This window comes from Chiloscyllium plagiosum, unplaced genomic scaffold (assembly GCF_037043375.1).
Source record: "Chiloscyllium plagiosum isolate Xiang-an unplaced genomic scaffold, Cpla_swu_hap1 HiC_scaffold_11, whole genome shotgun sequence".
Taxonomy (NCBI): domain Eukaryota; kingdom Metazoa; phylum Chordata; class Chondrichthyes; order Orectolobiformes; family Hemiscylliidae; genus Chiloscyllium; species Chiloscyllium plagiosum.
This window is the reverse complement of record NW_028270149.1, coordinates 44130962-44156436: the sequence shown is the minus strand read 5'-3', so window position 1 is coordinate 44156436 and position 25475 is coordinate 44130962. Positions and strand designations below refer to the sequence as shown.

Genomic DNA, 25475 nt, shown 5'->3' with positions numbered 1-25475 from the left:
TTGAAAGGTTTTGTGAATTTCTTTTCTCTGGGAACTGTAGAATTCAGGCAGTTGTATTGGTCCTATGTTTATGATATTCTCAAACTCATCATCACTCTCTTGCAGGGAATATTCATTCCTCTAACTATCTTCTGCTGCATAAACCTCTGAGGTCATGCAGCAGCAGTTTCCACAAGTGGAAGCCATGTGTCAGCACGCAAACCAATGTGTGTGCAGCTTTGCAGTAACAGTACAACTGTGTGACTCCACAGTTTAGAGGGAATGTTATTTATAGGATATGGATAGTTTCAGTTCTTGTCTTATTCATCCACACCGTTCCACTGACTCTGGTGACTCATGATAATCTTCATAGAATCATCCAGTTTTATAGCATGGGAAGTGGACTTTTGGTCACTTGTATCCATGCTGGCCAAGCATCTGCCCATTCTAATCCTATGTTTCAGCACTTGGCTCATACCCTTCCATGCTGCCGTGCCTCAAGATCACTTGGGATTAGAGGTAATTTATTAGCTGGGATAAATGAATGGCTAATCAATAGAAAATGGAGAGTTGAGATAAATTGGTCTTTTTTCTGGTTGATAATATGTAACTAGTTGGGCACCAGAGCGTTTGGTCATCGGGACCCAACTGGTTACAATCTATATTAAATGATTTAGATTCAGATAGAAGATACTATAGCCAAGTTTGTAGATGACACTAAAATAGGTTAGAAAGTAAATTGCAATGAAGAACTAAGAAATTTAAAATTGCTATGATAGATTAGGTGAATGGGCCAAAATTTGGCAGATGACATTTAAGGAGGTAAGTATGAGGTTATCCATTTTGGTCTAGAAAGGCTGCTTATTATCTTCAGAACATTTCAGTACAGATGAAGATAATACGGATGTCCTTGTGTATGAATCACAGGAAACTAGTATGCAGGTGTTATGGAAAGTAATTGGAATTCTTGAATTTATTGCTAAAGGAACAGAACTGTGAACATTTAGCTGTTGGCATTTGTTTCATTAGCATTTCTGGGCTAGTGGTTACTGTTAGAGAGACAGCAGCTATTGTTTTGTTAAGTTCTCTATAGTCTACTGTTAATTGCCATGATCAGTCTCATTTCCAAACGGGCCATGTAGGTGAATTAGTGGTTGATGACTCAAGCTGCAGCACCCTCTGGTGGAATAAGATATCCATTAAATTTCTTACATCTCCCTCAGCATTACATGGGAAACAATACTGTTTCTAAGGGGAATGGTCAGGTCCCTCCAAGAGGACCTCACCCTCTGTCTTTCAACAATCAGGCTTATGGATGGCAAAGACTCACTCATTAGTTTGCATTATTCTGTGCACATCTAGATTGTCTGACATTTCTATCAATTTTACCCAAAAAGTGGCCATACGACAAACTCATTCTGCATAATTCCCCCAAAGGATAACCCTGTTCTATCAGGCTGATGCCAGACACCATCCCACATAAAGCCTTGCTTCCTCACTGCATCTACTCCCAAGACATTCAAATCATCCCTCCCTAATTCAACCAGAACTTAGCTAGTTGCAATTCATAATTTCGGATCTGAAAAGGTAATTTTTGTGTGATAATACCAGTCTATGACTGTCCTGTAAATATGCTGAAAATTATTGTCTGTGTGTTTTGCAAATCTTGAGTTGTATCGTTGGCTAATATTTAAGATTGTCTTAGAGCCTGCAGGGTCCCATAAAGATTTAGTGGAGTAGCCTCCTGCACTGTCTGGACCAAATACTGAATAGGACTGAAGGTTGCCCTGGTGTGAATTTTGCCCTTTTTGTTAAGTTGAGGGGTCCACAAGGTCTTGGCCATCCTGGATCACTGGATCATCATTCTTTCAGACTACTGGCTCAGGTCTTCCCCCCCCCCAAATTAGGCTGAGCGGCATATACCTTCCCTTTCTAATTTATTCTCCTTTCCCATATTCAGATCATATGCCTTAGAATCCAATCTTCTGAATAGATATTGTCCTTTAGTTCAAATACATTGCATGTATTTCACGTCTCTGAATTAGAGTGTGAGGTAAGGGTCGCAACCATCCACATTTGATGAGTTCTTTCTAAGTCTAACCCATTTGTGCCATTCAAATTTCCCTAGAGATGATTGGAAAAAACAGGTGGTTTTTCATTTGGACCCTGGCAACACCTATATAACCCAGATGCAGGATCCCCCTTTCGCAATCTATTGAATTACAAATTGCATCTTTCCTTGTCTGGGATGCTCCCTGTCCTCTGTATTTCTGGGATTATGCCAAAAAATAGCACCTGCTATTCAACCCCTGCATTTGTCTCTCTGCTGGGTAATTGTAGTGAACGTTTGAAATGGATCCCTTATACTGTCATACTTCTATACTAATTTAGACAATCCAGTAACTGGGTAACTGATTTGAAAGTATTGTATGTGGTTTCTGTTCATTCTTCACTAGATGTCCTCTGAATTATAAAGGGGTACAGCTGGAGCTGTGGATGTCAGTGTGGGTTTTAGACAAGGTTAATCTCAGGCACTATCACATGGTTTCTATACTTGTAATCCTCTTCTGTTATTCTACTTCTTCCGTGTCTCTTCCATTATTGTGTGTACTACTGTGACTCAAAGTGCAAATGATTTCTCTCTGGGTGGACTGCTCTACTCTTAATTTATCTAATGCTTACTGAAAGTTAACAGGGTTTTTTTAATTGTATTCATCAGCTTGCTGTTCCTTTCTTAACACTGGGAATGCTGCCTTTAAATTGCTGCTCATTTGTCAGGCACTTCTCATATCTTTTGTTCACTGCTCCAGTTCCTTTTCAGCTTGAGTCTGGAAGTTGGCCATATATATAACTGAGTCTAGATTAGAGTGGTGCTGGAAAAACAAAGCAGGTCAGGCAGCATCCGAGGAGAAGGAAAATCGATGTTTCGGGCAAAAACCCTTCATCGGGAATAGATCTATTCCCCGATGAAGGGCTTTTGCCCGAAACGTTGATTTTCCTACTCCTCAGATGCTGCCTGACCTGCTGAGCTCTTCCAGCACCACTCTAATCTAGACTCTGGTTTCCAGCATCTGCAGTCCTTGTTTTTACCTATATATATAAAACTGAACTATGCTGATTCATTTCAGCAGTTGCAGCTCATTGTTTCAGGTTTTCTAACTCCTGTCTTAACTTCTGAGTTTCATCTTCTAATTTCTTATTTTTCATTTCTAAATTATCTTTAAGTAAAAGGCGAATATCATGGTTGGTCCACTCAATCCTTTGTCTTTTTACTCTGCTGCTTCCAAGATCTGATTTCCTTCATGTTTCTCAGGATGTGTTGCACAGCCCAGAATTTTATATCAGTGACCATTTCTTAGCCAGAAATGAGTGCAGTACTTGCACTGATTCTGGTTTTGAATTTGTGGCCATTTCACTGCTATGTTCAAATTTGAAGTCAACTCCTAACACTGAAGTATCACACATACTCCTACCTGGAGAAAGTGAGGACTGTGATCAGAGTCGAGAATGGGGTGCTGGAAACGCACAGGCAGTATCAAAGGAGCAGGATAATTGACATTTCAGACATAAGCCCTTCATTGGGAATGAGGCTTGTAGGCTGGGGGGCTGAGAGATAAATGGGCCGGGAGGGGGATGGGACCTGGGGGAAGGTAGCTGGGAGTGCAATAGGTAGATGAAGGTGGGGGAGAAGGTGATAGGTCAGAGAGGAGGGTGGAGAAGACAGATGGAGAGGATGATGGACAGGTCAAGAGAGCAGTGACGAGTTGGAGGCTTGGGACTGGGATAAGGTGGGGGCAGGGGAAATGTGGAAACTGATGAAATCCACAATAATCCTGTGTGGTTGCAGGGTCCCAAAGCAGAAGATAAGGCGTTCTTTCTCCAGACGTCGGGTGGCTAGGATTTGGCGATGGAAGAGGCCCAGGACCTGCATGTCCTTGGTGGAGTGGGAGTGACTCCTACCTAGTTTGCCAATTCCAATTGACCTCTCTGTCCGGAAGCACATCCCACATGATTGCCAGTCATACTGAGTAACAATCCTGAGACACAAATTATATTTAAACATTCACAATGATTTATTACACTAAAAGCAAGTTCATAACAAAATATCATAGGTACACAAGCTGAGCCATCCTCATCTTTGTATGCATATGTTATTATCCATTGTCCACTGGCTGACCAGGTCTGATGCAGGGATATTCCTTTGAAGTCTCAACTGTCTTGTGAAAAGTTGGTTCTTTCTCTGCATGTTTGTCTTCTCACAGTCTCAACCTGGGGGTAATATTCTGAAGAATTTGTCTTCCTCTATCTCTTCCTACAGGTTCTCCTTCTCAAAGTCTTAATCTTGGGTTGTAACTCCTTACCGGGAACTCCTATGTCTTTTGGTTGCATGGTCTTTTGGACTGCCTGAATATTCGGTCAACATCAGCATCCTTTCCACACTTTCAACTTAAAATGGCTTACTCAATACAAATCATAGACATTCCTGCATTATTGTGTGCAATTCTGGTCTCCCTGCTATTGTAAGGATGTTGTGAAACTTGGAAGGGCTCAGAAAAGATTTACAAGAATGTTGCCAGGGTTGGAGGATTCAAGCTACAGGGAGAGGCTGAATAGGCTGGGCTGTTTTCCCTGGAGTGTAGGAGGCTAAGGGGTGACCTTATAGAGGTTTATAAAATCATGAGGGGCATGGATAGGTTAAATAGACAAGGTCTTTTCCCTGGGGAGGGGGAGTCCAGAATTAGAAGGCATAGGCTTAAGGTGAGAGAGGAAAGATTTAAAAGGAACCTAAGGGGCAACATTTTCCCATAGAGGGTCATATGTGTTTGGAATGAGGTGCCAGAGGAAGTGGTGGAGGCTTGTACAATTACAACAGTTAAAAGACAGCTGGATGGGTGTATGAATAAGAAGGGTTTAGAGGGATATGGGCCAAGTGCTGGCAAATGAGACTAGATTAGGTTAGGATATCTGGTTGGCATGGACCGAAGGGTCTGTTTCCATGCTGTACATCTCTACGACTCTATGATTCCATATGGTACATTCACATATTGATCCATGGACAGAAATATGAAAATTCAAATTCAGTAATATCAAGAAGGGAAGGGTGTATTCATTTGGGACTGAAATTAGGTGAACTCACATTATCCAGAAAGTGGTGAGCCTGTGGAATTTGTTAACACAGAAAGCAGTTGAGGTCAAAATATTATGATTTCAAGAAGGAATTGGATATCATTCTTGGGGCTAAAGGGATGAAAGGATATTGGGGAAAAGTGACAGCAGGCTGTTGAGTTGAATGATCAGCTATAACCATAGTTAATCGCAAAGCAGTCTCTACAGGCTGAATGTCCTACTGCTGCTTCTATTTTCTATGTTTCTAATACATACGTCTTTGTAGAAGTTTGCATAACTAATGCTTGTCAATGTTATTTATCTGTTGAAGGATTAACATTTAGTTCTTTTTTCACAGATCAAGACACAGAAATATGCAAGGTAAAATCTTTGTTTTTTTGTGAAATGGTAGAGATTTCCAGGGATGTTGCCAGCAGTGTTCATATCTATTTCCCAAGTTCAAAGTTTTTTTACTTAGTCTCCACTTTGATTTGTATGAGCACTTATTATTCTACATTGTCTGTACAAGATCAAAATCTAATGATTAAATTTCAACTTGTAGTTCAATCCTAAATCAATCTGATGTTAACCTCTGCATTCCTACCCTTGTCTTAGTGCGCCACGCTCACAGGTAGCTGGGTCAGACAATCAAACTAAAGCTGCAGCTGCATCTTTAATATGTGCTCTTTTCAAGCATGGTTTCCCCACTAAGAACTCAGGAGCATTTTACTTTTATTTTTCACTGTACCTTTATTCAAATCCTTGGTTAGATTGCAACCTGCAAATTAATATTTTTTATTCATTACTCCATTTGTAAACTACTGTGTTGATCAATTATGCTACTTCCTATAACTCATTACGGTAAATTATGCTTAGTAAAATCCACCCAAATGTCTTTATTTGATCCTAGCCTGCAGTTCACAAGTGACTTATTCATCCTATAAAGGACTCCTTTGCCCTGCAAATATTTTGATTGCTTTCGACTTATTGACAAGATGAATCATATAATGAAAGATTATCAGGCCTACTCCCATTGCTTTTTTCCAACATGCCTGCAAATCTCTTCTATTTCAGACCTATCTTTTGAAATTATAGTCCCTGAAAGCATGTGTTTTGGTGGTGGAGATATGTTTGGCAGTGGCGGGGGGGGGGGGGGGGGGGGTGTCCACTACTTTCCTATCCATTCCCAACCAAGTTGTCGTAACTATTATTTTTAAACAAATTATTAACAGGCATTCAAGCTTGTTACCAACCCACATGATATGCCCTGCCCACACTGTAAAATAGGCAGGCAGAAACGGAGAGGCTATTTTTTAAAACAAAATGCTTAAAATCCAGCAAGGAGGGTGCTCTATGGTATTACCCACTTTGTTCAGCCCTGGCTGGTGTCCAAAATCCACTCCTCTTATCCCATCCATCCCCAACTAATACTCCTGACTTACCTCACTCTGGGATCCATGTATTACTTGAAGTACCATCAGTGCCCACCATTAAGTTCTGAAATTGCTGGTTCTGATAAAGTAGCAGGACAATCAGATTAGCTAATAGCTCTCAATGGCCAAACTTGGAAAGGTGAAAGTTCTATTCTCATCTTGTTCATCTTGCTGAAGGTACTTTATTGGTACGGGGTGACAATGTTAAACAAAGGTGGGAACAGACAGAATTTCCTCCCGATCGGTAAGAATATACTCTCATTCCCATACCAACCCCCTGTGAGTAAGATCAAATCAACTGCAGCTCTAAACTTCTTTGCAGATGCTTCTAATTATTTAAAGGAAACATCAGTGAATTGGTTGGGCTACAGTTGGCATCTGAATATGGCATCATTGTTTTTACTGAACAATGATGCCATATTCATGACAAAATACATCCATTGTTGTCTCAGTAGATAGCTGAAAGCAGCAAAATAGTTCTCCATATTCTGCATAAATGAAAGATTTTAGCAAGTAAAGAATTCCATTGACAACAATTAAGTTGTTGTTCCCCTGACTTCTTCACACATGCCCACTGCCCTCATGAACTGGAAAGGCTTACACCCAATGAATGTGGGTCTGAACTATCATCATTAGCAGTGTATTACAGTGGTCTGTGCCCACATTACTATTAACTGCAATAGTAACTTTCTTCTTCTTGAGTACTCTGCCTGAACTGAAAATGTGTTGCTGGAAAAGCGCAGCAGGTCAGGCGGCTGACCTATAGCGCTATAACCTTCACCATAGGTAGGGTAAGGAGACAGGTTCTGACTCCACTTTAGTCAGAACAGGGATCAAACCCAGGCACCAATCTGACCCAAACAAGTGCCTCCTCACCAAATAGTCCAGGACTACTGTACAGTAACATATTTTTACATATTGTAGCCAGGAGCTACGGATAATGTGACAAGGCTGGCTAGAGATTTCCCCCAAGCCTTTCTCTGACAGTGGCATATATAGGAAAGATTTACAAGTTAAACTTAATCTTATTGACTGCATTACAAATGTTCCTTGGCCATCCAATTCTGATTTGGACTTGAACGCAGAGCTTTTGGTTCAGATATAAAGATGCCATCACTTTAATACAAGCTGTCCTTATAATGATTTTAAATTGTATCAGTCCTCTACGCCATCACTGTCCCCTCACTCTTTGTCATTACACAGTGTGAAAAACTGGCTATTTTGGGATAAAGATTACCTCTTGTACTCTCAGCAGATGACCCCTCTCAAAAAATCACATTTAATAGCCAAAACATCAGATCCATGGTCAACTGGAACTCGCACTGGGAAGATCATTGGGCCCCAGCAATGTTTTTGATATGAAAGCAAGTCTGCTCACACCCTGCAATATTGTCTACAAAGTCTCCCAAATAATAATGGTTTTCCATTTATTGCATAACTTCATTCTGCTTCAATCAAATAAGGGTAATATTGAATCAACTCTATGTGAGCTATTCTGTATGTCTACAATGGACTGATTAAAGTATCTATGTACTGCCTTCAATTAGTCCTCAATAATTAACTTTAATTCGTTATTCATCCGGCGTAGAATCAACTTATTTGTGACAATAGGTAACCTTACCTCTGCCATTCTTGACATTTTGGTCATCACCACACTGTAACGTTGCTTAAATAACGTCAAGTGAAGGATGTTCCAGAATTTATTCCAATGCAAGAATTAAATTGTGTTTTCTTTCCAATATGCTTTTATATTTCACAGTTTCTCTATTCTTTCTCTTTTGCAGGGGGTATAGGGCAAGAAAATACTGAGATCACAATCCTATGATGAAGCTTTGAACTCAACATTTCTCCATAATGATGGAACTCATTAACTGCATGTCGTCTACATAGTCGCCTTAATTTTCAAGTTTGAACTCATGGAAAATTGTATCTATATTTTTTGAAAATGTAATACATCTATTTTTCATCTCAGAATGGAGTTTATAATGACAAAATGTGTGTTGTTGTTTTTTCAATTCTAAAATCTGGGTCCAGTTGCCCTATCTGACAAAAATCCCTCAGCTATTCAAACCCATTTCTTTCATACAAGTACATTTCAATTCAACAGAACCAATTTTCCACCTCAAAGCATACCTTAAAGCAGCTTGGCTCTCCTTCTTGATGGATGTATCTGTACAGCTTCCTGCATTTCAGGTGTCCATAATGTAGTCACTCCACCTGCCCCCTCCACCCATGCAGCATTCCTAACATGAACAGTGGCTAAATCCTTAGGGTTGGTTCTTAACTGCCCTTTAAACTGGCAATTCCCTCAGTTATAACAAAATGCTAAAAAGAATAACAAGTTTTACATAGACTGCACTGGGTCAAGAAGGTAACAAAATACTTCCTTCTCAGGGAAAGCAGAAGGGCCATGACAGAAATACAGACTATCAGTCATTTAAAAATACAATTCCATTCAGAGTCCGGTCCATTGTGGTGGTCTGATGTATACTTCAGAGAGGGGTGTACCTTGAAAAGGGAAAAATGTTGGATAGTACAGTTACACAGAATGGCAGGAAGCTGAAGAGGACAGAAATGTAATGGAGGTCAGTATTCTTTGTAGGGAAGTTACCAGAATCCCCTCAGGAGTCAAGGAACTCATCAGGACAAGGGATATGAAGGCCACTCTAATCCAGGCATGTTTCATCTAAGCTATACTCACCTATAGGACAGTTGGCTCTTGAAGCCTCCTGATCAAGAGAGTGCATCCATAATGCACATACCTTTTGTTACGACCGGGTGAGGTGGAACCATGACTCCCTTTTAAATCCGTTCTTGGTCAGCCAGAACAATTGTTTCTATCTTCTTTTTCAGTATGTAGCTATCAAACTTCGATTAAACTTAGTTGACCAGATTAAAAATAAAGGAGAGCCAATTCCAAGGTTTTCTTGAATGAAAGAAAATTGAGTTTAATACCTACTCCTCTGAAGAAATAAAATGCAACACCAAACACACACAAATATAAATAATCAATTTACAAAGGGAGAAAGGCTGGAAGGTAAGGTAAATGCAGTTATAGATCTTAAATTCTTTTGTGTTGCAAGAATGAAAACCCAAGTCTAAATATTTCATTGTTGTCTTGTTCTTTAGCAGTGGCAAAGTTTGCACATTTTAGGTTCTCTGGGAATGATGATTTATTCGAGGTTGCCTTTTTACTGATGCTGGTTTCTACAACAGAAAGAAAAAGAGGTTTCAATATCCTTGCTGTTATCATTCCATGTCACTTTTTTGCTCTTTTTGTTCAAAGACTGCTGTTGTTATATTATTCCTTTGTGGACTTTGGTATCTATGTCATTGTTTTATTTCAAGTTTGTATAGTTGTTTGCAATCTTTCATTGTTCAATGCGAGACATTTTCATGTACGTGTTAGCAAAATAAGAGTTGTGGATTTCTTGCTACCTTATTAAGTTTAGGTGCCTTTTAATTAAAGTGACAGCCAGTTTCACATATTCTATGTGGGTTACCTGAGTGTACCAAGTGATCACAGCAGCTACTAAAGTTATATAGTGAAAACTGAATATTAATCGTCCATTTTTCATGACACTTGATCATAACATTGAATACTTCCACTGTTTCCAATAACAGTCTTCAGTATTGATTTTGCCTCAATAATGTCTAGTCTCACTGCCTGTTATACACTATAAGTATTTTTTTATATTAGAGGAATGCTATGCATCCACAAGTTGCGCATTTTACTGTAGATTATTTCCATACCAACATGTTGAGAGATGTTATTACACACCTCTGGAGCAGCTGGGATTTGGCTCAGAGGTAGGGACATTACCAATGCTGGACAGGATCCTTCAGATTATTTGTATGCTGACAACAGACCTGAGGAGCTTACATCTAGATGTCACATTCCAATCATCTTGTCAGATAGGCATAGGTAATTGAAACCCTGTTTCCACATCTTCCTCTCAACACTGCAGCTGCCCACAGTGTCAGCCATCTCCAGGTAGTCTTACATAGAAAATAGAACAGTACATCACAATACAGGCCCTTCGGACCTCAATGTTGTGCAGGCCTTTTATCCTACTCTAAGATCAGACTAACCTACATACCTTTCATTGTACTATCTTCCATGTGCCTATCCAAGAGTCACTTAAATGTCCCTATGTATCAGACTCTACTACCACTGCTGGCAGCGTATTCCATGCACCCACCACTCTGTGTAAAGAACCTATCTTTGATATCTCCCCTAAACCTTCCTTCAATCACCTTAAAATTATGCCACCTCGTGATAGACATTTCCACCATGGGAAAAAGTCTCTGGCTATCCACTCTATCTATGCGTCTCATCATCTTGTACACCTCTATCAGGTCCCCTCTCACCGTTCTTCACTCCAATGAGAATAGCCCTAGCTCTCTCAACCTTTCTTCATAAGACATGCCCTCCAGGCAAAGCAGCATCCTGGTAAATCCTCTTGCACATCCTTCCTATAATGAGCGACCAGAACTGAAATACAATATTACAAGTGTGGCCAAACAAAGTGTTACAAAGCTAGTCCCTTTTTTAACTAAATGCTGTTCCTTGACTCAAGGATACTTTGTCCTTGACTTTTTTCAGAGGGGTAATAAACCAAGCTGGGCTCCAATCAGTCAGGTTTGGTACAGAAATGAAAAGGATTATGAGAAGCCTTTTATTTATATATAAATGGATGAGACTTCAGGCCAAAGTGGTCATGTTTTAGAAGTGACCTGTATAATGAAAAGGGAGTGATCAGCTCTCTAGCTGAGCAGTTTAGTTCAGTCCAGAACTGGGTGGGAGTTCAACAGTGAGCTTTGTGGAAACTCTCTCTCTCTCTCTCTCTTTCTGCCCAACAACTTCAACCTATAAGCATGTGTTCCCTTTATACTAGTTTTTAAAGGGAGTTTGCTTATTGAGATGGTTGTGTGTATTCGGAACAGCATACTTAAGTCTAGTTTGCATTGACAGAGTTCTGTAGGGATTCTTTATTCTGTTCTTTGTGTTTCATTGTGTAATTTTCTGAATAAATTTTTGTTTGTTTTAAAATCTCAGTCAACCTAGCTAACTTACTCTTGGTAATTTTCACTGTACATTTACCAAAAACAAATTGCAAAGTTATGGTCTAGGATTCCTGCCTTAGAATGTTTTGAGTGGTCTGGCCTAGTCCATAATATAAGCCTCTACAGAGATGCAGCATAACCTCGTGGCTCTTAAAACTTAATCCCCCTGCTAATGAAAGCTAACACACCATACGCCTTCTTAACAACCTTATCGACTTGGGTGGCAATGCTGAGGAACCTAAGGACAGGGACCCCAAGATCCCTCTGTTCCTCCACACTGCCAAGAATCTTACCTTTAACCCTGTATTCTGCATTCAAATACAACCTTCCAAAGTGAATCACTTCACATTTTTCCAGGTTGAATTCCATCTGCCACTTATCCTCTCAATGTCCTGTTGCAACCTATAACAGCCCTCCACACTATCCACAATTCCACCAACCATCGGCATACTTATTAACTTACCCTTTCACTTCCTCATCCAAGTCATTTATAAAAATTACAAAGAGCAGAGTCCCAGAAACGATCCCTGCGGAACACCACTGGTCACCAAGCTCCAGGCTGAATATTTTCTACCTACTACCACCCTCAGTCTTCAATGGGCCAGCCAATTCTGTATCCAGACAGTGAAATTTCCCTGTATCTCATGCCTCTTTAATTTCTGAATGAGCCTACCCATTTAGTTATATACCTCAAAGTGGTTGAAAGCCAACATTAAACCAAGGGCTTCGTTCTCTACTGTGGAGTTCCACTTCTAATGCTTATTTAGCTTTTTAGCAACGTACTTATTTTGTCTATTTTGGAGTTTGTCCTCCTTCAGGGCAACTCCTACATGATGTCACTCGCATCAATATACTTTAAGGGCTTGGTTAAAGTTCAATGGTACAAGCAGAGCTTACCTATTAAAATGCCTTTCTGCCTTTCAAAAGTTGTCTGACGTTGTTTAGTCCATTCTACCTTTATTTATTCTGTATTGGTCGGTTAGCAGAGTGGCTACCACACTGAAGGCTGAAGTGAAGTTGTGTAGAATCCACACAACCCCAGTATTCATGATTTCCTGTTTCATTGTGGGAATTGGGAACTTTTTTCTTATTTGTGCACAAAATTTAGGTGTTATCGCTAACATTTGCCGACTTTATTACTGTGGTTCTTTGTGATTGGTAGAAGATAAAAGGTAGAAACCAGTAAGCATTGTATTATTAGGCACTGGCATATGTTAAATCAAATTGTTCTAGGTTAGTTAGAATTAGAATTAGTACTCCAGGGGAAAAGATCGCTGAAGATTTCATCACACTGACCTCCTGCCTCCAAAACTCCCAATACAATTTCCTACCACTGGTCATGCAACATATTCATCCTCAATAAATAATCCACCAATTAAAAAGTGGAAACAAAATCTGCCAAACAGACTTTTTCATCTCCACAATAGTCACAATTAATAAATTGTTCAAAGAAAATTTAACAACATGTATTTATGTAAAAAAAACTAAATATTGTGGATGTTGGAAATCTGAAATTCAAAAAAACCATGAGAAACACCTCACAAATCTGGCAGTATCTGTGAAGGGAGAAACCAAGTTAACATTTCAGGTCTAAAACAAACAATTGCAGACTCTGAAAATCTGAAAAGGGTCACTGGTTTCCAAACTTTCACTTGCTCTCCATGGATGATGCCAAATCTGTTGAGTTTCTCCAGCAATTTCTGTTTTGGTTTAATGTTTTAGGTCATTGGCCTTTCAGATAGATTGCAATCCTGGATTGTTGCAAACTAGTGAAATATGGAGGTCTATTATTTCTGTTACAAATTTGCAGCCAACTTAGAATCTTGGGGTATAAGTCCATAGCTACTTGAATGTGGCAGTAGATGTACATAGGTGGTAAAGAGGGTGTATGGCATGCTAGCCATCAATGATCAAGGCACTGAGTATAAAAGTTGGTAAGTCACATTGCAGCTGTATAAAACTTTCGTTTGGCTACTTTTGGAGTATTATACGCAGTTCTGGATGCCGTACTTTGAAAGGATGTGGAGGCTCTGGATCGGGTGCAAGAGAGATTTACCAGGACATTGCCTGGATTGGAGTATATTAGCTATAAGGAAGGGTTGTACAAAATTGGATTGTTTTCACTACAGCATTGGAGGTTGATGAGTGATCTTATACAAGTATACAAAATTACAAGGGGCATGTAAAGGAATAGTCAGAGTCTTTTTCCCAGGGTGGAAGTGTCAAAATAGTGGGTATACATGATAGAGGGAAAATTTAAAGGAGATGAGGGAAGACTCATGGTGATAGGTGCCTGAATACTCTGCCAGAGGAGGTAGTAGAAGCAGATACAATAGGAATGATTAAAAAGCACATGAACCGGAAGGGAAGAGAGGGATACAGACTATGTGCAGCCAGATGGGATTAGTTTAGAATGGCATCGTGGTCAGTACAGACATGGTGGTACGAAGGGCTTGTTCCTGTGCTGTAATGTTCTATGTAATAACTCTTCCAGTGTTGTCCTTGTTATTATCTATATGACTTACCTCTGGATGATAGTGACATAAATAGCTTTCATTTAAGTAGCACATTTCAGAGCTTTGAGATGTCCCAAAGTACTTCACATATAATGAATTACTGTAATGGAGTTAAAATGTCATCACTGTTGTATTGCAATGGTAGCAACAAATTTGCAGAGGATATGGTATCTCAAACAGCAGTAAGATAACTAATTTTGACTGAGGAATAAATTAAATACTATTCAGGATAATAGAAGTTCCATAATTGAGGGAGGGGATGCCTAATGGTACTATCGCTAAACTGTCAATCCAGAGATAATGTTCTGGTTCTGCAAACTTCAATTCAAACCTTGCCATGGCAGTTGTGGAATTTGAATTCAAAAAATGTCTGCAATTGTAACTCTAATGGTGACCATGTAACTATTGCCAAATGCTAGGGAAAAATCCATCTGGTTCACTAATGTCCTTTTGGGAAGGAAACTGCTCCTCTTACCTGGTCTGGCCTACATGTGATTCCCAACCCACAGCAATGTGGTTGACATTTAACTGCTTTGTGGGCAATTAGGGATGGGCAAAAATGCTGACATGGGCAATAAATGTTTGCCTGGCCAGTGACACCCACATCCTGCGAATGAAAAAGCCCTTCTGAAATATATGCAAACCTCTAATTCTAGCCTCTTGCGAATCCTTGATTTTAACTGTTCTATCATTCATGGTCAGACCTTCAGTTGCCTTGGTTCTAAGCTCCAGAATCTCCTTCCTCTTCGCCTCTCAACTTCACTTTTGTACTTTATGACACTTAAAAATCTCACTCTTTAGCCAGATTTTTTCCTTAACTGACCTAGTAATTTTTATGTGGTTTACAATGTTCCTGTTTGTGTTTCCTAATCAACTTGTTCAGGGGTGTTATTGCATACCTCTGCAGCAGGTGGGACTTGAACCTGGGCCTCTTGATCCAGGGCTAGGTACTCTACCACTGCAAGAGTGCCTTATTTATGAATTAACCTGCGAACAGGAAAGCAGAATACTGCAGATACAAGAAATATCCAACAGAAAATACTTGAAACACTCAGCCATTGAAAGAATGCAGCACATATGAGCACTAACAAAAACAGAGATTGCTGGAAAAACTCAGCAGGTCTGGCAGCATCTGTGCAGAGAAATCAGTCAACATTTCGGGTCATGGTCATTGAGATGTACAGCACAGAAATGGACCCTTTGGTCCAACTCATCCATGCCGACCCAATATCCTAAATAAATCTAGTTCCATTTGTCAGCATTTGGCCTATATCCCTCTAATCTTGAGTGCTGCTGGAAAAGCACAACAGTTCAGGCAGCATCTGAGGAGCAGGAAAATCGACGTTTTGGGCAAAAGCCCTTCATCAGGAAGGGCTGATGAAGGGCTTTTGCCCAAAACGTTGATTTTCCTGCTCCTCGGATGCTGCCTGAACTGCTGTGCTTTTCCAGTACCATTCTAATCTAGAATCTGGTTTCCAGCGTCTGCAGTCCTTGTTCTTACTATATCCTTCTAAAACTTTCCTATTCATATATCCTTTCAGATGCCTTTTAAATGTTGCAATTGTACTTTCTCTGCCACCTCATTCCATGCATGCACCACCCTCTACCCCTTAGCTCCCTTTTAAATAATTCCACTCTCACTTTAAACCTATGCCCTCCAGTTTTGGACTTCCCTGTCCCAGGGAAAAGGCATTGTCTATTTATCCCATCCATGCCCCTCATGATTTTGTGAACCTCTATAAGGTGATCCCTCAGCCTCCAAAACCCAGGGAAAATAGGCCCAGCCTTTTCAGCCTTTCCCTATAGCTCAAATTCTCCAAACCTTGTAAATCTTTTCTGAACCCTTTCAAGTTTCACAAGATCCTTCCTATAGCAGGGAGATCAGAAGTGAACACAGTATGATTAGATTAGGCTACTTACAGTGTGGAAACAGGCCCTTCGGCCCAACAAGTCCACACCAACCCTCTGAAGAGCAACCCACCCAGACCCATTCCTCTACATTTACCCCTTCACCTAACACTATGGGCAATTTAGTATGGCCAATTCACCTAACCTGCACATTTTTGGACCGTGGGAGGAAACTGGAGCACCCGGAGGAAACCCACGCAGACACGGGGAGAACGTGCAAACTCCACACAGACAGTTGCCTGAGGCAGGAATTGAACCCGGGTCTCCGGCGAACCACTATGCCACCCAAAAGTGGCCTAACCAATGTCCTGTACAGCTGCAACATGACCTCCCAACTCTTATACTCAATACACTGACCAATGAAGGCAAGTATACCAAACAGCCTTCTTCACTATCCTATCCGCCTGTGACTCCACTTTCAAGGAACTATGAAATTGCACTCCAAAGTACCTTTAATCAGCAATACTCCCCATGATCTTTAAGTGTATTAGTTCTGCCCTGAATAGCCTTTCCAAAATTCAGCACCTTACATTTATCTAAATTAAACTCCATCTGCCAGTTCTCAGCCCATTGGACCATTTGATCAAGATCCTGTTTTACTGAGAGGTACCCTTCCTGGCTGTCCACTACACCTCTAATTTTGGTGTTAGCTGAAAACTTACTAACCATACCTCCTATGTTCACATCCAAATTATTTACATAAATTATGATAAGCAGTGGACCCAGCACTGATCCTTATGAAATACCACAGTTCATAGACTGATGCTATTAATAGCTTCCATAGCAATGGGGATGTATGGACTTGAATGCCCAGCCTCAGCATGGACTTGATTCCCATACTCCTTCAAATGAAGCACAGCTTGTCTGGTTTGGAAGGGCTGTTATTCTGAACTCTTATTTCTCCATTTTTCTAAATTTATTGCTACACATTTTATTTATTTTTTTCGAATCTGTACTTAAGAATCTGTACCTAGGTACCTAAGATCGCACCATAATTGGTGACTTGTAAACTTTTCATTGTGCCCATGTTAGGACATGTGACAGTAAAGCTAATTCAATTCAATTTTGGTTAATCTACAACCACCAACCTGCTCTGAAAACTTTGTTCACACTTTGGAACCAACAATTCACAGTATTATCAATCATTGACATTCAAAAGGAAAGGTAAATTTGCCTATTCTCTAAATGTTAACGGATCTTTCTTTAAAAAATCCAGGTATATCTTCATCTTAATCAAAAACGATATGGTTCCCAAAGTTAAAAATCACACAACACCAGGTTATAGTCCAACAGGTTTAATTGGAAGCACACTTGCTTTCAGAGCGCCGCTCCTTCATCAGATCACCTGATGAAGGAGCGGTGCTCTTAAAGCTAGTGCTTCCAATTAAACCTGTTGGACTGTAACCAGGTGTTGTGTGATTTTTAACTTTGTACACCCCAGTCCAACACCGGCATTTCCAGATATGGTTCACTTGTGGATTACAGCAAACAAGATCTGTGTACCCCATTTGGCTCAAATGCCTGGGTTAGTCTTTTGGATTTATTGTAAAACCAGGGCAACCACATTTGGTTGGCGGAGATAAAAGTGCTACAGGCACTCAAAGAGCAATCGCTACTTACCATTCAAATAAAACATAGCGATCAGCACCCGGCAGCAATAAACCCTCGGTCACTCGCAACACCACACCCCAAAGAGAAGGAAAACAGATCAACACCTGTAGCATTTTCTGATTTAAAAAAAAATAGATTCCCTACAATATGGAAACAGACCCTTTGGCCCAACAAGTCCACACTGACCTTCTGAAGAGTAACCCACCCAGACCCATTGCCTCTCCCCTAATGCAGCTAACCTACACATCCCTGAACACTGTAGACAATTTAGCCTGGCCAATTCACCTAACCTGCACATCTTTGAGTGTGGGAGGAAACCTGAGCAAACCCATGCACACAGGGTAAATGTACAAACTGTACACAGTCACCCAGGGGCTAGAATCGAACCCAAATTCCTGGCGCCATGAGACAGCAGTGCTAACCACTGAGTCACCGTGCCGCCCCCACTGATACATGAGGGGTTTTGCCTTCCTGCAGACTTGGTTCTGTCGCCATCACCATCTGTTACCAAACCCGGCCCAGTCACGTGATAGGACAGGGGGCGGGGCACCGCTGTGGATCACGTGATTACGCCGTGAGGTCGAACAGGGACGCGGCCTGTGATTGGCTAGTTCCGGACGGCGGCAGTATTTGAATGTGTCTTTGGGTCGGCCGTTGCTGTTTCGGGGCGGGCGGAGCTCGATTCGACGGATTTCAGGGACGGCAGACACTCTGTTTGTGTATTAAAGTTTTTATTCCCGAGGCCCTGTGTGTGAAGAGGCAGTGGGAGCAGCTTGCAGGTGGGTATGTGCACCCACGTCAACGGAGTGGAAGGAGCTGAGATCTTAGTGTTGGGCTGCAGGTCCTGGCGGCAAGTATAAGGCCCACCACTGAATTATACCTCCCGCCCTTACAACACCGCTTCAACATGAAACCTGGGTAAACTCCACTGGTTTCCGTTCAGTTGCACATAACAGTGAACTAGACTGTATTCAGGAGAAAGTAAAGACTCCTGATGCTGGAGATCAGAGTCCAAAAGTGTGGCGTTGGAGACACCCAGATAGTCAGCAGCATCCGAGAAGCAGGAAAATCGACAATTCGGGCATAATTCTGGATTAGTGGCGCTGGAAGAGCGCAGCAGTTCAGGCAGCATCAACGGAGCAGGAAAATCGACGTTTTGGGCAAAAGCTCCTAATGAAGACCTTATGCCTGAAACATCAATTCTCCTGCTCCTCGGATGTTGCCTGACTGGCTGTGCTTTTCCAGCGCCACACTTTGGACTGTGTTCAGTCTGGCTGAAAACAAGTTCAGGATCTTGCTGGTAGACTCTTGTGAGGAACGATTGGCCCAGTGCCGATTTCATTGATTTACAAGAACTGGGTCAAATTCTGGCTTTATATATACGGATTATAAGTAGTACAAGCAAAAGTGGACCATTCGATCTACCGTGTTTGCGCTACTTATCAAAAAAATCTGATTTGATTGCGACTTTACCTGCACTTTTCCTATCTGCCTAAGGGGCGTTAGTCCCTTGATGGATCGTCTGTCTGAACCATTCATTAATGTATTTAATAAACTGCCACTCTTTCTGTGGAAGACCATTTCAAAGGCTGATGATGCTTGTGAGAAATGAAAGGCCTTGTTTCTGCCTTAAATGGGAGACACCCTTGTTTTTAAACTGGATTGTGGGAATTCTCCGTGCAGAACGGACTGCTTCGTTCGGTGTAACTAACTCTGGGATGTCCTCGAGTACCGGAGTTTGCAATGTCCCATAGAAGCTACAAGCCCACAACTATTATGCTGTCCACTCTTAATGATTTTAAAATCTGTTACTTCATCAATTACAGTATCCAACGTTTTTGTTTCATTCAGGCTCTAGCTGTAACCTAGAGTTTCATTTTATGTACTAACTGTTATGAAGAGCCTCTAGTATTAGTCCTACATTGATCATCTATTTTTGTAGATCTCTTTGGGCACATAACTCAGAAGCAATCAGGTTGGCCTACGAGTCGCTGGACTTAAATGTTAAATCTACCTCTTTCTACAGATGCTGTGACTTCTCAGTGCTTTGTTTTTGTGCAGATATTATAAAATTACTTCCCATCAGAAAAATACATAAAATTTAGCCCTGTAACTTAATTGTAGTGGTAAATTACTATTTGTAAGCAAAACAACTTTTGAGGTTTTTTTAATGTGGAGGTATGCATTTGTCTCTGAGCACCTCCCACTGTTGTCTAGCTCGATGTTAATTAAACTGGCTGGTCCTCCTGCTTCTGGTTGTGCTGGCTGCACAATGGTTACTCCTATGACACTGTATGGAACTGCTCTTTCTCTGTAAATAGCTTCCTGCTTCTTACTGTTTGCTTCCTGAGATCTTTGTCACAGCCAGGATTCAGAAGCAGGGAAGTAGTCAGTGGTGACCAGTGGTCTTGGAAGTGGGGGATGCTGTTCCAAAACGAAATAGTTTTGGATTGGAAGTTTACTATGCTTGTTGTAAAACTTACCTGTGAAATATAATAAGAATGCATCTATATTACTTGCTCTATTTTATTAGACATTTATCTTATTTGAGAAGAATAAGAAGTTGTTCGTGCATGTGTACAAGATGCCATCCCACGCATTGGGATACTTTTTTTTGTTCAACCCACGGACTTAGTATTGTGCAGTAGCACTTGGGGAAATCCTGAGATCCATCAGTCTGATCCAGGATGTCAAAAATAATGATTAGAATTTCTGGGAATTACACAGCACAAAAGCCAGGCACTTCTGGAGTCTTGGCACCTGAGGATAGTTTTTCAACATTTTTTTAATGGGAAGTTGTGTTGTTGCTAAGTCACCATTTATTGCCACCTGTAATTCCCTGGAGAGGGTTGTGGTGAGCTCCCTTCTTGAACTGTTGCAGCCCATGGTGTTGGGGCACCCATATGCAATTAAGAAGGTAACTCCTGGATTTTGACCCAGTGACTTTCCATGAAATCTTAATTCCAGATAAGGATAGTGGTTTAGAGGAGACTAGCAGATGGTGGTGCTCCTATGTGTTTGCTGCTCATGTCTTTCTAGGTCATGGAGGTTGCTGGTTTCAAATGTGTTGCTAAAGGAGCTTGTCCAAATTTTAATGCAGTGCACAGTGGTAGATGGTGTTTATTTTGGATAAATGTGAGGAGCTGCATTTTGGAACGGCAAATCGTACCTTAAGGTCCTGGGGAGTGTTGCTGAACAGAGACCTCAGAATGCAGGTTCATAGTTCCTTGAAAGTAGAGTCACAGGTAAATAAGATAGTGAAGAAGGTATTTGATATGCTTGCCTTATTGGTCAGTGCATTGGGTATAGGACGTGGGAAGTAATGTGTCTGTGCAGGACATTGGTTAGGCCACTATTGGAATATTGTATGTAATTCTAGTCTCCCTGCTATAGGATGTTGTGAAACTAGAAAGGGTTCAGAGAAGATTTGAGAATGTTTCCAGGTTGGAGGGTTTGAGCTATAGGGAAAGGCAGAATTGGCTACTGCTATTTTCCCTGGAGCATCAGAAACTGAGGTGTGATCCTGTGGAGCTTTAAAATGAGGGCCATAGCTAGACCAAGGTCTCTTCCCTGGGTGGGGGAGTCAAAAACTAGAGGGAATAGATTTAAAGTGAGAGGGGACCAAAGGAGCAACTTTTTCGTGCAAAGGGTAGTGCATGAATGGAATGAGCTGCCAGTGGAAGTAGTGGAGGCTGGTATAATTACAGCATTTAAAAGGCATTTTGATGGGTATATAAATAGGAAGAATTTACAGGGATATGGGCCAAATGCTGGCAAATGTGACCAGATTTATTTAGAATATCTGGTCAGCGTGAATGAGCTGGATTGAAGGGTCTGTTTCTGTGCTGTATATCTGACTCTGACCTTGTAGATAATGCACACTGCTACTTGTACTGAAGAGCATGAATGTCTAAGGTGGCATTTCAGGTGCTGGTCAAGCAGTTTAAAGGAAGACTTTGCAGGTCAACAGGATTGTTTCTTATTTCTGGTTTGTAGGTTGATGCTAGGTTGTTCCTTCCACTTTCTAGCAGTTTGATACAAGTGTCCTGCTACATGTTCGACAATTTAAGAATCATTTATTTCTGGAGTCATGTGTCAGTGAGACAAAAGAAGGACGGCAGATTTCCTCTGGGGCATTAGAGAACCAGATGGGTTTTTACTGCAATCAACAGTGGTTATGTGGTCACAATTTGTAACTTTTGAATTCCAGATTTTGATTTCAAATTTCGCCATCTACCATGGTGGGATTTGAACCTAGATCCCCACAACATTAGCCTGGGTTTCTGGATTACTATCTAATGACTCTGCATTCTAACTATTACTCAAATGAGTCTACAGTGTACCATTTTCAATGAGTCCTTTACTATTCCTTGCTCCCTTTAAATCTCATGTGCTAATACCTAAAAAAGGCATCTTTCAATTTGTACTGTTAACATGCAGTGTTGATAATTCCTTCTACTGAAGTTCTATGGCTCAGAAGGGAAGGGAGTAAGGAGATGGTGAAAGGTGATTCAATCGTGAGAGGAACAGACAGGAGATACTGTGGTTGCAAATAAGACTCCCCGATGGTATGTTGCCTTCCAGGTGCCAGGGCCAAGAATGTCTCTGATCGAGTCTACAGGATTCTTAAGGGGGAGGGGGAGCAGCCAGAAGTCGTGTACACATCGGTACCAATTACATAGTTATGGAAAGGGAACGGGACCTGAAAAAAGGTGGAGAAGTGGCATTGCTAATCAGGAATAGTATCACAGAAAGGGAGGTAGATGAGGACAGTTTGTCTGCAGGGTCAGTATGGGTGGGAGTCAGGCACAGGAAAGGAGCAGTCACTTTTATTGGGTGTTTTCTATAGACCCGCCCCAATAGCAACAGACATGGAGAAGCAGATTTGGAAAGGTGCAGAGAGGAGGGTGACGGGTAGGACAGGTCATGAGGGCGGTGCTGAGCTGGAAGGCTGGAGGTGGGGGAAGGGGAAACGAGGAAATTGGTGAAATCCACATTGATGCCATAGGGTTGAAGTGTTCCGAGGCGGAAGATGAGGTATTCTTCCTCCAGGCATCGGGTGGTGAGGGCGTGACGTTGGAGGAGGCCCAGGACCTCCATGTCCTTGGCAGAGTGGGAGGGGTAGTTGAAATGTTGGGCCACAGGACGGTAGGGTTGATTTGTGCGGGTGTCCCGGTGATGTTCCCTAAAGCACTAGGAGGTGTCCAGTCTCCCCAAAGTAGAGGAGACCTTATCGGGAATAAATGATATTGGGGTATGTGCAGGTAAAACTTTGATGTATGTGGAAGGTTCTTTAGGGGCCTTGGATGGAGGCATGGGCATAGGTTTTGCAATTCCTGCGGTGGCAGGGGAAGGTGTCAGGACGGGAGGGTAGGTTGTTGGGCGGGGCGTGGACAAGACCAGGTAGTCAGAAGGAATGGTCTTTGTGGAAAGCGGATAGGGGTGGGGAGGGAAATATATCCCTGGTGGTGAGGTCCGTTTGGAGGTGGTGGAAATGTGTTTGGATGATGTGGTTTATGTGAAGGTTGGTAGGGTGGAAGGTGAGCACCAGGGTGGGGGGGGGGGGGTGGTTCTGTCCTTGTTACGGTTGGAGGGATGGGGTTTGAGGGCGGAGGTGCGGGATGTGGATTAGATGCGTTGGAGTGCATCTTTAACCACGTGGGAAGGGAAATTGCAGTCTCTAAAGAAGGCCATCTGGTGTGTTCTGTGGTGGAACTGGTCCTCCTGGCAGCAGATACGGCAGAGACTGGAATTGGTAATACAGGATGGCATTTTGCAGGAGATAGGGTATAAGCCAGGTAGCTGTGGGAATCGGTGGGTTTGTTTTAAAAAAAAGTGTCAAGTCGGTCGTCATTAATGAAGATGGAGAGGTCCAGGAAGAGGAGGGAGGTGTCAGAGATGGTCCAGGTGAATTTAAGGTCCGGGTGGAATGTGTTGAAGTTGATGAATTACTCAACCTCCTCGTGGGAGCACGAGGTGAAGCCAATGCAGTCTTCAATGTAGCAGAGGAAGAGGTGGGGAGTGGTGTTGGTGTAACTACGGAAGATGGACTGTTCTACGTAGCCAACAGAGACAGGCATAGCTAGGGTCCCTACGGGTGCCCATGGCTACCCCTTTGGTCTGGAGGAAGTGGGAAGATCCGAAGGAGAAATTAAGACTGAGGACAGGTTCAGCCAAATGAATGAATGTGTCAGTGGAAGGGCACTAGAGAGGAGGCCATATTAGATTTGGTGCTTGGCAACAAATCAGGCCAGGTGTCAGATCTCTTGGTGGGAGAGCATTTTGGTGATAAAGATCACAATTCTCTGATCTTTACTATAGTCATGGAGAGGGATAGGAGCAGACTGTATGGGACAGTAATTAGTTAGGGGAGGGGAAATTACAATAGGCAGGAACTGGGGCACCTAAATTGGGAACACGTTTGCAAGGAAATGCACAACAGAAAAGTGGAGGTTGCTTCAGAAGCAATTGCTGATGCAATTGCTTGACAGGTTTGTCCCACTGAGACAAGGATGGGATGATAGGGGGAAGAATCTTGGGTGACGAGATGTGGAACGTTAAGCCAAGAGCAAGAAGGAACCTTAAACTTGAGGCAAGAAACAGTGCTCTGGAACATTACAAGGAAGGAACTGAAGAATGGAGTGAAGAAAGCTTAGAAGGTGGCATGGTAAAGCTTTAGTAGGTAGTGTTAAGGAAAACCCTAAAGCCACTTGAGGAACAAGAGAATGGTCAGAGTGAGGATAGGGCCGATCAGGGAAAGTGAGGTAATTTGTGCCTGGAGTCTGAGGTAGGGGAGGTCCTTAGTGAATACTGAAGCAAAGTATTCATTTCTGAGAGGGACTTTGATGTTTGAGGGTCAGTGTGGAACACTGATGTTCCTGAACAGGTTGATGTTAAGGAGGATGTGATGAATATTTTGAAAATCATAAGGATGGAGAAATCCCTGGGTCACATGGGATATACCCTAGGTTACTATAGGAAGCAAGGGAAGAGATTGCTGTACCTTTGGCGATGATCTGTGTCCTCACTGTCCACTGGAGTAGTGCCAGATGTTTGGAGAGTGGCAAATATTTTTCTCTTGTTCAAGAAAGGGAATAGGGATAATCCTAGGAATTGCAGACTAGTCAATCTGATCTGTGGTGTATAGTACTGAGAGGTTCTGAGACCGGATTTATGATTACTTGGAAAACCATAGTTTGATTAGATATGGTCAGCATGTCTTTGAGGGACAGGTGATCCCTCAAGCCTTATTGAATTCTTTGAGGATGTGACAAAACACATTGAAGGCAGAGCGGTGGATGAAGGCACATTCAAAAGTAAGGAGGTATGGGATACAGGGAAATCTGGCTGGATACAAAATCTGGCCCATAAAGGGTGGTGGTAGGTGGAAAGTATTCAGCCTGGAGCTTGGTGATCAGTGGTATTCCGCAAGGATCCGTTCTGGGGCCTTTGCGGTTTGTGATTTTTTTTTTAAATAAATGACTGGATGAGAAAGTGGAAGGGTGGGTTAGTAAGTTTGCCAATGACATGAAGGTTGGAGTGATAGTGTGAAAGGCTGTTGGATGTTGCAACATGAAACTGACTCAGCAGGACTGAGCTGATCAGTGGCAGATGGAGTTCAGCCTGGAAAAGTGTGACATGATTCACTTTGGAAGGTTGAACTTGAATGCAGAATACAGAACAACCTCTGTTATCTGAATATCAATTATCCAAACAAGATCTCGAGGTCCTGTTTTATAAAAAAAAGAATTAGCATGGACCCTGTCACTGATTCTCACTCACACTCTCTCTCTCACACTCTCTCTCTCACACTCTCTCTCACACTCTCTCTCACACTCTCTCTCTCTCACACTCT

The 25475-nt window shown here is 41.8% G+C and overlaps 2 protein-coding genes and 1 long non-coding RNA gene across 5 annotated transcripts in view; 2 read left to right on the top strand and 1 right to left on the bottom strand.

Moving 5' to 3' along the window:
* gdpd2 (glycerophosphodiester phosphodiesterase domain containing 2) overlaps positions 1 to 12590 on the top strand; it is a 139438-nt gene extending 126848 nt beyond the window's left edge. For both annotated transcript variants that reach the window (XM_087992011.1, XM_043704773.2), the window contains exons 15-16: positions 5444 to 5466; positions 8303 to 12590. In XM_087992011.1, coding sequence (XP_087848137.1) covers positions 5444 to 5466; positions 8303 to 8343 — 64 coding nt within the window. In that variant the 3' untranslated portion in view covers positions 8344 to 12590. The remainder of the gene's footprint in view (positions 1 to 5443; positions 5467 to 8302) is intronic.
* Positions 9589 to 18100, bottom strand: LOC122557262 (uncharacterized). Its single transcript, XR_006313781.2, has 3 exons — positions 17630 to 18100; positions 15001 to 15088; positions 9589 to 9725 (listed from the first exon to the last, which is right to left on the bottom strand). It is a non-coding gene; the product is annotated as an uncharacterized LOC122557262 (long non-coding RNA).
* Positions 18101 to 18277: 177 nt separating this feature from the next.
* Positions 18278 to 25475, top strand: part of kif4 (kinesin family member 4) — a 72247-nt gene continuing 65049 nt past the window's right edge. For both annotated transcript variants that reach the window (XM_043704771.2, XM_043704770.2), the window contains exon 1: positions 18278 to 18399. The gene's annotated coding sequence lies outside the window, so the exon portion shown is untranslated. The remainder of the gene's footprint in view (positions 18400 to 25475) is intronic.